General features: G+C 47.3%; 1 protein-coding gene across 5 annotated transcripts in view; it reads left to right on the top strand.

The window, feature by feature from the left end:
- FUS (FUS RNA binding protein) overlaps window positions 1-12,897 on the top strand; it is a 33,739-nt gene extending 20,842 nt beyond the window's left edge. For 2 of the 5 annotated variants that reach the window (XM_037507175.2, XM_054693724.1), the window contains exons 3-16: window positions 3,392-3,416; window positions 3,505-3,659; window positions 4,911-5,055; window positions 5,235-5,416; window positions 5,902-6,100; window positions 7,727-7,761; window positions 9,255-9,287; window positions 9,989-10,092; window positions 10,492-10,621; window positions 10,823-10,924; window positions 11,055-11,178; window positions 11,485-11,585; window positions 12,260-12,407; window positions 12,696-12,897. In XM_037507175.2, the coding sequence (XP_037363072.1) occupies window positions 3,392-3,416; window positions 3,505-3,659; window positions 4,911-5,055; window positions 5,235-5,416; window positions 5,902-6,100; window positions 7,727-7,761; window positions 9,255-9,287; window positions 9,989-10,092; window positions 10,492-10,621; window positions 10,823-10,924; window positions 11,055-11,178; window positions 11,485-11,585; window positions 12,260-12,407; window positions 12,696-12,735 (1,523 nt within the window). In that variant the 3' untranslated portion in view covers window positions 12,736-12,897. Of the gene's footprint in view, window positions 1-1,757; window positions 1,855-3,391; window positions 3,417-3,504; window positions 3,660-4,910; window positions 5,056-5,234; window positions 5,417-5,901; window positions 6,101-7,726; window positions 7,762-9,254; window positions 9,288-9,988; window positions 10,093-10,491; window positions 10,622-10,822; window positions 10,925-11,054; window positions 11,179-11,484; window positions 11,586-12,259; window positions 12,408-12,695 lie in introns of those variants that run through there. The other 3 variants (XM_037507178.1, XM_037507177.1, XM_054693725.1) reach the window with 3 other exon arrangements.
- Window positions 12,898-13,192: the final 295 nt, after the last annotated feature.

Here is a 13,192-nt window from a genome sequence, read left to right as displayed (position 1 = left end):
GCAGAACAGGCAGATCTACTGAAATACACTGCTGAGGGGAGCAGTGGGCAAAATAGGAGAGGTCTGCCGAGAAACGCGGGTCAGCTCCCTAGCAGGGGATTGAATTTGGGATTGGGATAAAACTCATGCCACAGTGGCTGATCAGCTTGACAGTGCTGAGACTTTAACCCCTGCGCCACCAGGGAGTCCCTCCTTCATCTGCTTTGTACACTAATGCATCCTCAGTGCCCAGGACCGTGTCCGTGGGCACTTAATATTTGCAGAATGGGGCCTCCCCTGGTGGCGCAGCGGTTGAGCGCTGGGTTGCGAGGTTGCCCGCAGCCTCTGCAGCGCCAGTTCAATCCCCAGCCACCCGCGAGGGTCCCACCAAAAAAAAAAAAAATTAAAAATAAATAAAAAATAAAAATTTGCAGAATGAACGAATGAGTGATGGACTTCCCTTTGCTCCCTCTCCAGAGTCACAACTGCCCCAAATCGGCCTAAATCAGGGGTTTAGTAGCAGTTCATGGGTAGGGCTAGGACGCAATCCTCATTTGTTTCCCTAGGGAAGCATGTCTGAAGGAACTTCTGCAACACAGGTGAAAGGTAAATGGGGAAGAAAAACTGCAAGGCATGAGTACCAGGAACAACCTCCTTTGCTTTGTTTTATTCAATACTTTCCAATTGCCTTCTCCTGGAGAGGCTGATTAGCATGCCGGTACAGTTAATTTGGATTTCACCTTTCATTCTCGCACTCGACATGGAGTGAACAACCTCAGAAAACTGCGGTGTTCAGTGTGTTACAGCCACGGACCTGGCTTCCGATGAGGTCTGGCCCTTAGTTGCTCTATAATCCTGCGTTGCACTTGGCCTGAGTCTCACCTTTAAAATGGAGAATCTTAACTTTCGTCACAAAACGGGGAAAGCAATTAGTTGCGCATTTCTCCAACCACTTAAGTCCTTATACAAACATCACTTATTATTGGACCTCCGCATTAGTTCCTTGGTAGGACTTCAGGAAAAGAACAGTTAGCCCCTCGTCAGTAAAAGGTTGGGGGGCTCTCTCAAGCCTCAGAAGGCCTGTGCTCTCCCGGCCCATGGCTAGCGGGGGGCAAAACCCGGAGGGCTTGGGTGAGGGATCAGTACTGGACCAGAGCAGGGCACAGGGGCCGGGAGGAGCTCCATGCTTTCAGGTCAAACGTCACAAGCCATAAATCCCGTTAAGGACTAAGGCGAGTGAAAACCCAGCCGCAGGCCAGAGAAGGGCCGGTGAGCACTGTCGGGAGAGGAATGTTAGAGCCAGACCAGGGGGGTTGGCGGCCCAAGGGACGACTCATCATCTGGTGCGGTGGAAAGGCGCCGGAGGGCAGCCGCTCGCCCTCCCGAGTGAAAGCGGGGCCCAGTGAAAGGGGTCAGCCTTAGGAATTTCGGTTCCCGCCCCGCGGCTCCCGGTTTTGACTACAGTTCCGTCCGCAGACGCCCCGGGCCCCTCGCCCCGCCCCCAGAGGCTATTCAGATCGTACCATTATACCTCTATGGGGGTGGGAGCAGATCGCGGGGTAGTCTTGCAGCGAGAACCGGCGCTATTTGCCATAAAAATTTGATTCCATATATTATCTCCACGGTTTTTCGTTAATCTTATCCCCATGTCTTCTCGAAACTTCTATATTCCCCGGCGAGTGACAGGCGTCGGGCCGTCTCCCCCCTTTCCTTTCCGCACTTGGTGCAGCCCCCCGCGGTACGTAGGCGGGAGGCGTACATAAACCTCGACGCAGGAGGCGGGGCCGCTCAGTCCTCGCGGCGTCGGTGCTCTGTGTTGCTGGAATCCTGTTGCTTGTTGGCCTGTGCGCGCGTGCGCGGACATGGCCTCAAACGGTATGTAAGGGCGCGTGGCGGTGGTGGCGCGCCGGCTAGGGGTCTCGTTCCCTCCCAGCTAGGCCTTTGTTTTTCGGTGGGACTCGGGCAGCGATCGCGTGTAGGACCTACTCGCTGTGGAGGGAAGCAACCGAAAGGGGTGGAAGGGGAGGCCGATGTCGCCATTTTGTTTCGCTTCTCTGGCGCCTCGCGCGGGGCAGGACGTCTTCTCCTCACAGTCCCTCTCCTTGAGGTGCGGCTGGGGAGAGGCGCCTCTTGGTGATTTGAAACGTGAGACACAGATGGAAATGCTCGGTCCTCGGAGCCTCCCCGCTGGCGTTTCCAGTCCGTTCTCGGGCCCGCTTTGTCGCAGTGCTGCATCCGGGCACTCGGGACGCGCACGCGCTCTCCTGGCCCCTCCCCCCTTTCTCGCGGCTCGTGCCCCCCTCCCGCCTCGTGTTGGCTCTGCTTTTTGTCGCGAGACCCTCCGCGGGAGGCTCCGCGGCGCGCGGCGGGTGTGGGCCTGGCCTCCTGGGTCCCTCGGGAAGGGGCGGGACCGCCCGCTTCCCGCCTCGGTTGCCACGCGGCCGGGGGCGGGGGCTCGGCGTCGGGGTCGCGCGCCCTTGCAACGGTTACGAGTGGGTTTGGGGGGGTCATCCAACGGACTTGGAGACCGAGCCCGAGGTGTTTCCCGCCTAAAGTTACTGTTTCTGGGGTGGGAACCGAACGGAACGGCCGCCGGAGGCCACGCCCTCTCCCGGCGCCTTTGCCCTTTCCTGCGGGGGAAGCGCCGGGCTTCCTGTGCTGAGGGAGGGGAGTCGGTCTTGCTTTGGCGTCTAAGCTGTGGCGCATTAAAGGCGCTCTGGTTCCCTGGGGCTCTCCCGGTCTCCTCACAGCTCCGAGGAAGGCAAGGTAGATGAGGAAAGGGAATCATTTAGAGCCAGCCGCAGGGCGAGGGGCTGAGTACCTGGTGACTGGTCGCCTTAGGCGAGCGCTTGGGTGGTGTGATCGCCCTTATTTGGGGTGATGGAGCTCTCTTGGTTCCTTGGCTTTGCGATGAAAGCCTACTTTGCCAGCCTCCAGGGTTGTCAGAAGGTGAAAAGATGGTCTCCTTTGAGACGTTCATGTTCCTTGGGTCTCGGCTGATAGTGGAGGCCATATTCCCAGCCCCGCTGCCTCCAGCTCCATGAAAAACCTGCCCCACCCGCATAGCTCTGGGACTTTGGGAAAGTTACTGTTTCATCACTTGGTGATACTGTCCTCACAGAGTGTGGAAACGAGATGTGTGTAAATGTGCGCAGTTTCTGGCATGACTATGGTTTTCCCATAGTTAAGGCCCCTTAGTTTCTGTGGAATTGTGGTTTTTTTTTTTTAAATTGTAAGACGACTTTGAGTTGCCAACTTAGCTTTCCTCAACTAGTTTTTCGTGAGGGACTATTTCTGCCCTTTCTTTCAACAGAATTTTTTTTTTTTTAATCTGGCCTTGAGGTAGGGAATTGAGCCTTTTCCAACTCTTAGAAATGCCTGAAGGTAATGGGATTGTATTTTTCTTTTGCAGACTATACCCAACAAGCAACCCAAAGGTGAGTGTCATTTCTGGGCTTGTACAGTTGTAGAGGGTAAGGGAGACTAAGGTGTTTTTCTGATTACACTGATTTTCTTTCTCTCCAGCTATGGGGCCTACCCCACCCAGCCTGGGCAGGGCTATTCCCAGCAGAGCAGTCAGCCCTATGGACAGCAGAGTTACAGCGGTTACGGCCAGTCAGCGGACACTTCAGGCTATGGCCAGAGCAGCTACGGTGGTTCTTACGGACAGACCCAGAACAGTGAGTCTTTTAGTGGATTATCCTGCCTTCTCCTGCTTTATTGAACTTTGTCTTTTCACAGATGTCATTTCTGTAACTATGTTTTCCCTTAGCCAGTCTGTAATTCTTACAAAGACCTTGAAATATTCGTGGTTTCAAGCAGAAATATTTATTGGTTGTGATTCTGCTTCCTTTTTTTCTCTCTTTGCTTCTCTATTATGCTGTGTCTTTTTTCCATTTTCCTTCCACATGGATGTGAAATGTGAGTAGGGGGGGAGTAGTCCCTAAAAGGGGAGTGGCTTAGGCTTTTGATACTTTTTTTTTAAGATTTATTTATTTATGCATGTAAGATCAGGGGTACATGCCAGAGGTGCAGGCCGTGAGAAGATTCACTAGAGACAGTGGGGAACAGAATAGGCAGATTGACTGAAATACACTGCTGAGGGGAGCAGCAGGTGAATCAGGAGAGGTCTGCTGCGCCATGTGGGTTGCTCCCTGGCCAGGGATCAAACTCATGCTCCAGTGATTGTGGTTATCTTCATAGGTTGTGTCTTAACCCCTTGGGCCACCAGGGACACCCTGGCTTTTGATACTTAATGGGGGAAATTATTTTGCTTGATGATAACTTGAAGTCAGACTACTACATATGGTGGTACCATACAAGGAGGTGGAATTTTCTTTTGATGGCCTGAACTGTAAATAATTGTTGGCTGTCTTATTTAGCTGTTGATGATGACTGGGGATCTCTTGGGCTATGTGGTGGTGGTCTTGGACGCTGAGGTGAGGTGGAAGTTCTGAAGTTGGTAGAAGTTGGAAGGAGAGTTCTGAAGTTGATAGAAGAGAAGGGTAGGGCCTCCCTGGTGGCGTAGGTGGTTGAGCGCAGCACTGTGAAGCTGTCTGCAGCCTCTGCAGTGCCGGTTCGATCCCTGCTGGCCTCGGAGCAACCCACGTGGTGAGCAGACCTCCTGTCTCACCCACTACTCCCCCCAGCAGTGTATTTCGTCATTCTGCCTGTTCTGTTCCCCGCTCTCTCTCTTACCGTCCCGCACATCTGGCCTGTACCCTGGTTCTTGTATAAATAAAGTAAATATTTAAAAAAAAAAGAGAGTAGGGTAACTTTGATTACGGCTTAGAAGACTTATTAGCAGCTTTTAAGAGGCTGATTTTTTAGAAGTATGGGTGTTAGGTAGTACAGTATGCAGTGTTTTCTTCAGCCCATTCTGTGCCTTTTCCCTTTCCTCATAGCTTTTGTGACTTCTCTTTTCTTTGTAGCAGGTTATGGCACTCAGTCAGCTCCCCAGGGATATGGCTCAACTGGTGGCTATGGCAGTAGCCAGAGTTCTCAATCGTCTTACGGGCAGCAGTCCTCCTACCCTGGCTATGGCCAGCAACCAGCTCCTAGCAGCACCTCGGGAAGGTAAGGAGTTGTGCTGGGACAGCCTAGAAGGTAAGTTGTAAATTGATGAGGAATAATAATTAGCAGGATTAAGAACAAACATGAGAGTAGGGGAGGGATGGTTGTTGGGTAAAGAAAATGGGATAGAACTTTTTAGACATGCTAACATTCTAACATTCTGTTCTTTTTCTTCTCTTTAGTTATGGTAGTTCTCAGAGCAGCAGCTATGGACAGCCCCAGAGTGGGGGCTATGGCCAGCAGTCTGGCTACGGTGGACAACAGCAAAGCTACGGGCAGCAGCAAAGCTCCTATAACCCCCCTCAGGGCTATGGACAGAACCAGTACAACAGTAGCAGTGGAGGTGGCGGAGGGGGTGGTGGAGGTGAGACAGTGGCTTCAGCATGGTCTCATTTGTCATGTTTTCTGTATGGATCTATACTCCTTTATGCTAAAAAGATTTTTTTTTTTTTTTTTAAGATTCATTTATGCATACAAGAATTGGGATGCAGGCCAGAGGTGGGGGGGGGGGTGGTGGTGAGAGGATTCACCAGAGACAGAATGGGCAACAGAACAGGCAGATCGGCTGAGATAAACTGCTGAGGGGAGCACTGGGTGAGGCATGAGAGATCTGCTGCGACATGTGGGTCAGCTCCCTGGCTGGGGGATTGAACTGCAGGAGCTGTGGTGAGCTTCATAGGTTGTGTCTTAACCCCTTGCGCCACCAGGGAGGCCTTAAAAAGATTCTTTTAAAGTTTTGCCTGCTTATTTTCTAGCCATCCCTTTATTTTCTGTTTCTTTGTTTTTGTGTTCTATGTCAAGCTATAGGTGGCCTTTTTTTTTTAAAGCATCCTTTTTTTTTCCTGACAGGTAGCTATGGCCAAGATCAGTCCTCCATGAGTGGTGGCGGTTATGGCAATCAGGACCAGAGTGGTGGCGGTGGCTACGGGGGAGGCCAGCAGGACCGTGGGGGCCGCGGCCGGGGCGGTGGCGGTGGTTACAACCGCAGCAGTGGTGGCTACGAACCTAGAGGTCGTGGAGGCGGCCGTGGCGGCAGAGGCGGCATGGGGTAGGTGTCTAGTGAGCCAGGGTATATCATCGGTGGGGAGTGTGCAGGGTTGCATGAATCTCCCTTGAACCTCAGTCCCTTAGTGCATGGTTAGTCTTATTCTAGAGATTTGTGGGGACTTGGATTTTTGGTGGGAGGCAGTGACTGTTTCTTCGTACATCCCCATTTTATTTTTGTGAGAACTTGGGAGCCTGAACTCCCACCCAGACTTCTCTGAGGAGATTTGAGTATTCAAACTTACTTTCAAAGAAAAAGGAAAAATATATGGGTGTGTATGGATTGGAGTCATTGATGTGTCCTAGGCAAGAAATATGGCAGTAAAGCTTCTTTCTCTGCAAAGTGAAACTGATGATCCCACTCCTGGGAAATAGGAAACTTGTTACTTGTATTCCCATGTGTCCTCTAAGGGAGTTGTTAATGGTTATTCTGACTTCAGCTTCCAGGAATGGCTATTCTTCCTGTATTTTGTAGTCACTTGAATCCATGAGCTTCATTTGCACTAATTTGATTGACAGTAATGATTTTATGTGTGTGACTTGGTTTATGGGGCTATCTGATGGAAGTGTGCAGACCATTTGTAAAAAATCAGGCTTGACAGTGGTATCCCATTTATTTGCTCCACTGTCTCCCTTCCCCTGGTTACTTGTCCCACCTGGACCTTCTTTTCCTTCCCTTCCTGCTGTAGTTGATTTTGAAGTAGTAAAACCTTAGATTTGATGTTAAAGCAGTCGTCAAATCTGTTTGTAAATACGATTTTGAAGGACACCCTATTCTGTCTCCCTGGAAAAGGAGAGAAATGCCAGTGTGTTACTCCTTTTTTTTGGGAAAAAGTAGGTTTTTTAATGAGTTTGTCTACGGTAAGTATTCAGAGGTGGGTGGGGGCAATCTCAAAAACCGTACAGAAATGAGGAAAACTCTGTTGTGTACGTGTTTAATGCAAAACTTTTTAAAAAAGAAAAACAACTGTTATGTGACTGTTAACTTGCTCTGCATTTTATGTGCCACAGGTATGAAAGGTGACATTGCAAAATACTCCGCTCTTCTCGCAGTGTAGAAGGGGTGACCCCGGGGGGTGGGGGGAGATCAAAAACAGCTCAGTAGTTAGGATAGGGCTTAGCTAAGTTTGTCTTGCTTTAAGGGGAAATTGCCTTTGGTTTTGACTTTTTATGGAATGGGGTTGGGTCTGCTTGCTGCTTTCAAAGCAAAAACCACAAATACGTGTTCAGGGCTACCCCAGCCTGGTGTGAAATGTCTTCTGGGTAAATTGGGGGTAGGGCTTTTAAACCAACTATTGGGTTGTCAACCACTTACGACAAGAGGAAAAAACATCTACATCGGAAGAACGACCAAGGAAAATTGGGTCTTTTTTTTCCAGAGGAAATACAGATATATAATCTTTTAAAGCAAAATCCTTAAAAACTTGTGTCTGAGAAATTGCACACGTGCGTGTGACATGCTCAAAGGTCAGACAAGGGGTGGTCAGGAAGGGGAATGTATTTTAGTAGCCACTTGTATCTTTTTCCCAAAACACCTACCCATGTTTGGGGAATGTTAAACAAAATCAAAAAACACCCTTTTGTAGCCGTTGGAAGCTTCATGTCCTTTCTTCTAACTTGTCTTCTCCAGCGGAAGTGACCGTGGTGGCTTCAATAAATTTGGTGGTAAGTGAACAGAGTTTCCAAAATTCCCAACTCCCAGCAATGCTTTGTCTGATTGTTCATTTGCAGATGTCTAGCGTGTTTTAAGTGTCAAAGGTTTTGAAGTGTCCAGAACCACCTCCAGAAAGGGGTGGGGTAGAATGCCACCTGCTGCCAGATGTGTGCTAACCTGGAGGCAGGCAGGGGTAAGACTTCAGTCGTCTGGTACCAAATTGGTTTGACCCAGGTTATAAGAGGTGTTTAGTAGGCCTCTGACAGGAGTGTTTGCCACATCTGGCACTTAGTAACCACCATAATGAGAAACCTGGAGAGAGTGCTGGAACACGTGGTGCCAACTCGGCTTAGGATCCTTTTGATCAGTGTGTCCAAGGCCTAGTGTGTGTGTAACAACTTTCAAATGTTTTAATTCTGGAAGAGGGATGTGAACTACTGCCCTGCCCTGAGGCTGGTGAAGTTGGTATGTTTATATATTAAATACTGAATGGTGTCAACGCAATTTTTTTATATATATATATATGTACTTAAACAACTCAGATGGGCATATAGATACTAGCTCTGGGAAGGAAGGTGTGGACTACTTCAAGAAAGGTTGGGAGCATGTGTGGCTCATGGGAAATAACCAGGTCTTACAGCTCAAAATGAATTTGTGGAAAAATGGCAAATTTGAGAAGTCTCCCAGTAAACTGGAACTTTTCTGGTTTGGTTAACTAACAAAAGGTTTCTTGATTTGTTTCAACATTTAAAGCCAAAGGCTTGGGTTCATGATTTAGGTGTCATTGAGTATGGGTACAATATATATACATATATATATATGTGGTGAATTCAGATAAACTTTGGTTAAAGATGGTCTCTGGAAAAAAAAAATAGAGGCTGCGTTATGGAAATAAGATTTCTGGTCTGTTCCCTGGGACATGCTTTAAAAACACAATAGCTATTATGTATGTTTTTTATTTTCATGTGGTTTTGGGGAAACTTAACATGGTTTTAAGAATGTTTGTTTCTAAAGATGATTAAAAATTGTTCCACAAGGGATAAGTGTCTTTGGTGTTAAAGTTTGGAGAAACTGGATGGATGCACATCACATTGCTGGTAGTGAGCCCATTTCTCTCGGGTGAGAGAATAGGGCCAAGCTGAGTTGGTTTGTTAACTTCAATGGGTCTCCCTCCTACCCTTTCCTCTACCCCCCAAATCTGTGCTGAGGACATTTCCCAGCCTGAGCTGGGGGAGGCAACATTTTCTGAAGTGTGGAATTAATTCCTGTGGGGACTCAAGTTACAGATCTTAAGAAAGGGATCCTGTGTCTTCCCCAACCCTGCCTAGAATTTTCTGCTCTGGGCAGGCACCCCTGACAGGGTTTGGAGTGAGGCTCTGAGGACTTACCTGATAATATTGCAAGAGTTTTGGATTTGGTGTTAATATTTTCACCTTGTCTTTCTCTACTTGATGACTAATAACAAATTTTTCTTGTTTGTTTTTTTTTTTCCATGTCACGTAAGGTCCTCGGGACCAAGGATCACGTCATGACTCTGGTGAGTCCACAGTTGAGAAAAAATAGCTTAGTGATAACAAACAGAACTTTTCCTGGATGTTCTTTGAAACTTGGGGGAAAAAGCGGGGGGCGGATTCTGAAAAGAGCAGGGATGAAGGAGGAAAAGAGATTTTATAAATGAGCATTTATCAGAAATACCTGATGGTTTCCTCCCCTAGCAATTTAGTGGGTCTGGGAGGAAGCTGGGATTCTGCATTTTTACCAAGTCTCGGAGGTGCTGACACATCTTTGTGTGGACAACGGAGCTGCGACCAAATTAGTGAATGAAAAGTCGTAATGGGGGAAGCATTTAGTTTTTTATCATTTGTTTGCTTATGTTTGTTGTGGGATTAGGTTTTAGTGTAAAATAGGTTTCATACCTTCAGTTCATCTTGAAATCTGACAAAAACTGTTAGATCTTGGGCAGTTAACTTCCTGAGCCCTGGTTTCATTTATGGGTATTGACGAATTTCAATGGGTGGTTGTAAAACTACATTAAATTTGTGAAATGGCTAGCAGATACTCATTCAAATGAAAAAAATAGGGGTGTGAATTTTGTTCATGTGCCTTAAGTCAGATTATATTGACTTAGAGCTCTTTGAAAGCTGAACATCATGTATTAAAGTTGGATTATGAAGAGCCACTGAATTTTGCTTGTTTTCTCTTTTTAAATTCATGTTTCTTCTGGTGTTCAACAAGCAGAACAGGATAATTCAGACAATAATACCATCTTCGTGCAAGGCTTGGGTGAGAATGTTACAATTGAGTCTGTGGCTGATTACTTCAAGCAAATTGGTATTATTAAGGTATTTTGGAGCAGAGGGGGTGCTTTCTGTCATTTGCATGCTTATGGAGTCTACGCATAAATAAGTCTTAAAGGTTGCCACCTTGACTTGTCAGAGAAAGCACATTAGTTGTTACAATTTTCTAAAATAATTTGTTATTTATAGAAAGGCATAATGGATTAAGAAGGGATTGTCTTAAAGCTTTGAGTGTTAATCTGTAGTTTTATCTTTTAATAATGAAGTGGCAGTAATTATAGTTGAGGACTTCAATTCAAAGTTAAACATACGAGACAAGAACTACTGACTGAGAAGAGAGGAATTGAGTATGGTTACGATAAATGTAGGGTTTTGGAGGAGGAGGAGGAGGGTGCATAGAGTATATCCTGTAAGACTGATGTTGCTTCATTTTGCTTGCTTTAGACAAACAAGAAAACAGGACAACCCATGATTAATCTGTACACAGACAGGGAAACAGGCAAGCTGAAGGGAGAGGCAACGGTATCATTTGATGACCCACCTTCTGCTAAAGCAGCTATTGACTGGTTTGATGGTATGTAGGAAAAGGCTGGCTGGGCCTGGGGATAAGGTAACTATGGGAAGCCCAAGTGACATTTTGGAGACATCGTTGAGTCTTTCGGCATTTTATCTCCTACTTCAGTATAAACTTACAGAAAGTTGTGTTTATCTTGATTGTACCAAGTCTGTTTTAGACCCACAGATATTAATAAAAAGTCTTTTTATACTGCCTTAGGTAAAGAGTTCTCTGGGAATCCTATTAAGGTCTCATTTGCTACACGTCGAGCAGACTTCAACCGGGGTGGTGGCAATGGTCGCGGAGGACGGGGCCGAGGAGGTGAGAGACTGCTTTCTGCTGCTGACTAAAGACTGACTGGGAGAGAGGGGAGGATGCTACGGGCATGTGGTTAGGAGAGCAGGCTAACCAAACTCGAGGTGGGAGTAGTACATACATGTATTTGCTTTAGGACCCATGGGCCGTGGAGGCTATGGAGGTGGTGGCAGTGGTGGCGGTGGCCGGGGAGGATTCCCCAGTGGAGGAGGAGGTGGTGGTGGACAGCAGCGAGCTGGGGACTGGAAATGTCCTAACCCGTGAGTGTAACTAATTTATTTCTCTGCTTATACATATGTCCCCTTTGGTATTATGGTACAGTTGTGTGTTTTCCAACTAATATCAAGGCCACACGGTTCTTACAGATTTAGCCGAGAACTTAACCTAGGTAAGATTGTCCTAGTAGGGGGGAGGTACTGGACTGGATTCAGTAATACTGAGAATTAAGACTTCTTTGCCTTTCTGAGGTCTTAGTTTTCTTGATATGTATATGTAAGGTCACAGGAATATGTTCTAAGTCTTGCTCTTGTCCACTCCTCTAAACTAATGGTTTTCATTTTCCTCAGTACCTGTGAGAATATGAACTTTTCTTGGAGGAATGAATGCAACCAGTGTAAGGCCCCTAAACCAGATGGCCCAGGAGGGGGACCAGGAGGCTCTCATATGGGTGAGAAAGGGTGATAATTGTTGGGGTCAGAAAACCCTTAATTTTATTATATATTTATTTATTTTTTTAAGATTTATTTATGCATACAAGAACTGGGGTATAGGCAAGAGGCGTGGGGGGTGAGAGGATTCACCAGAGGCAGCGTGGGGAGCAGAACAGGTAGATGTACTGAAATACATTGCTGAGGGGAGCAGCGGATGAGTCGGGAGACGTCTGCTGCTCCCTGGCTGGCCGGGAATCGAACTTGTGCTGCAGTGGCTGCGGAGAGCTTCATAGGTTGCGTCCTAACCCCTTGGGCCACCAGGGAGGCCACTAATTTTAGTAAATATGTATTTTTTAAGATTTATTTTTATGCATACAAGAGATGGGGTGTAGGCCAGAGGTGCGGAGGGGGGCGGGCGGTGAGAGGATTCACCAGACAGAATGGGGAGCAGAATGGGCAGATCTACTGAAATACACTGCTGAGGGGAGCAGCAGGCAAGACAGGAGAGGTCTGCTGCACCATGTGGGTCAGCTTCCTGGCCTGTGGTGGCTGGTGATAGTTTGATAGTGCTGAGATTTTAAACCCTGCAACACCAGGGAGGTCCCAGAAAGTCCTTAATTTTAAGTAGGTAACCAGAGTGAAAAAGCAAGAGGTTTGGGAGATATGATATATGTCATTTCTTTTGTCTTAGGGGGTAACTATGGAGATGATCGTCGTGGTGGCAGAGGCGGCTATGATCGGGGCGGCTACCGAGGCCGTGGCGGGGACCGTGGGGGCTTCCGAGGGGGCCGGGGTGGTGGGGACAGAGGTGGCTTTGGTCCTGGCAAGATGGATTCCAGGTAAGAAAGACTCTAAGTTGAAATAAAAGTAGAGCAATTGAATAGACATAATGGGATTGCAACGTCTTGCTGAGAAAGTAGTTTTATTTTAAGGGGCTAGATTGGACAACTGAAAAGAACATGGTAGGGGAGGAAAATTATCTCTAATCTACAGGTGTGTGTATTCTGTGTTGATAGCAGATACTTCTTGGGTTGGGAAATGGGCAGCCTAGGATTTTGGGGGTGGAAGTGGGTGGAGAGGAGAGGTAGTTGATAACTCTGATCCTAATGGATACTCTTTTCTTGCAGGGGTGAGCACAGACAGGATCGCAGGGAGAGGCCGTATTAGCCTGGCGCGTGATGTTCTGGAACAGCTCTTCTTCCTGTACCCAGTGTTACCCTCATTATTTTGTAACCTTCCAACTCCTGACCACCCATGGGTTCTTTGTGTCGGACTCTGTAATTGTAACCATACCTCTGGTTCCCATTAAAAACCATCGTTTTAGTTAAATTTTCTTCCTCTTCCCCCCTCTTCACTCTCCTCAAGGATTGCTGTCCAGGCCAGCAATGTGTGAGGAGCTTTCAGATCAACCTGCTTATTAGCAGGAGCTGGAATAAAGTGTGTGATACTTGGTCCAGGGGAGAAAAGGTCAAGTGGTATCCTTGAAAGTAAAATTTTCTACAGTGACAGAAATTGGACATATGAATGGGGTAAATGATAAATGAACACATGCTGATACGAGTGTTGTACAGAATTTGTTGAACTACAGGAGTTTTTTCCCATGTGTTTGTGTCCTGGTCTCAGT

Source organism: Talpa occidentalis, unplaced genomic scaffold (assembly GCF_014898055.3).
Source record: "Talpa occidentalis isolate TD23 unplaced genomic scaffold, MPIMG_talOcc4v2.1 talOcc4.12, whole genome shotgun sequence".
NCBI classification, from domain to species: domain Eukaryota; kingdom Metazoa; phylum Chordata; class Mammalia; order Eulipotyphla; family Talpidae; genus Talpa; species Talpa occidentalis.
Note: the sequence above shows the minus strand (reverse complement) of the source record. Positions and strands in the feature narration are given on the sequence as shown.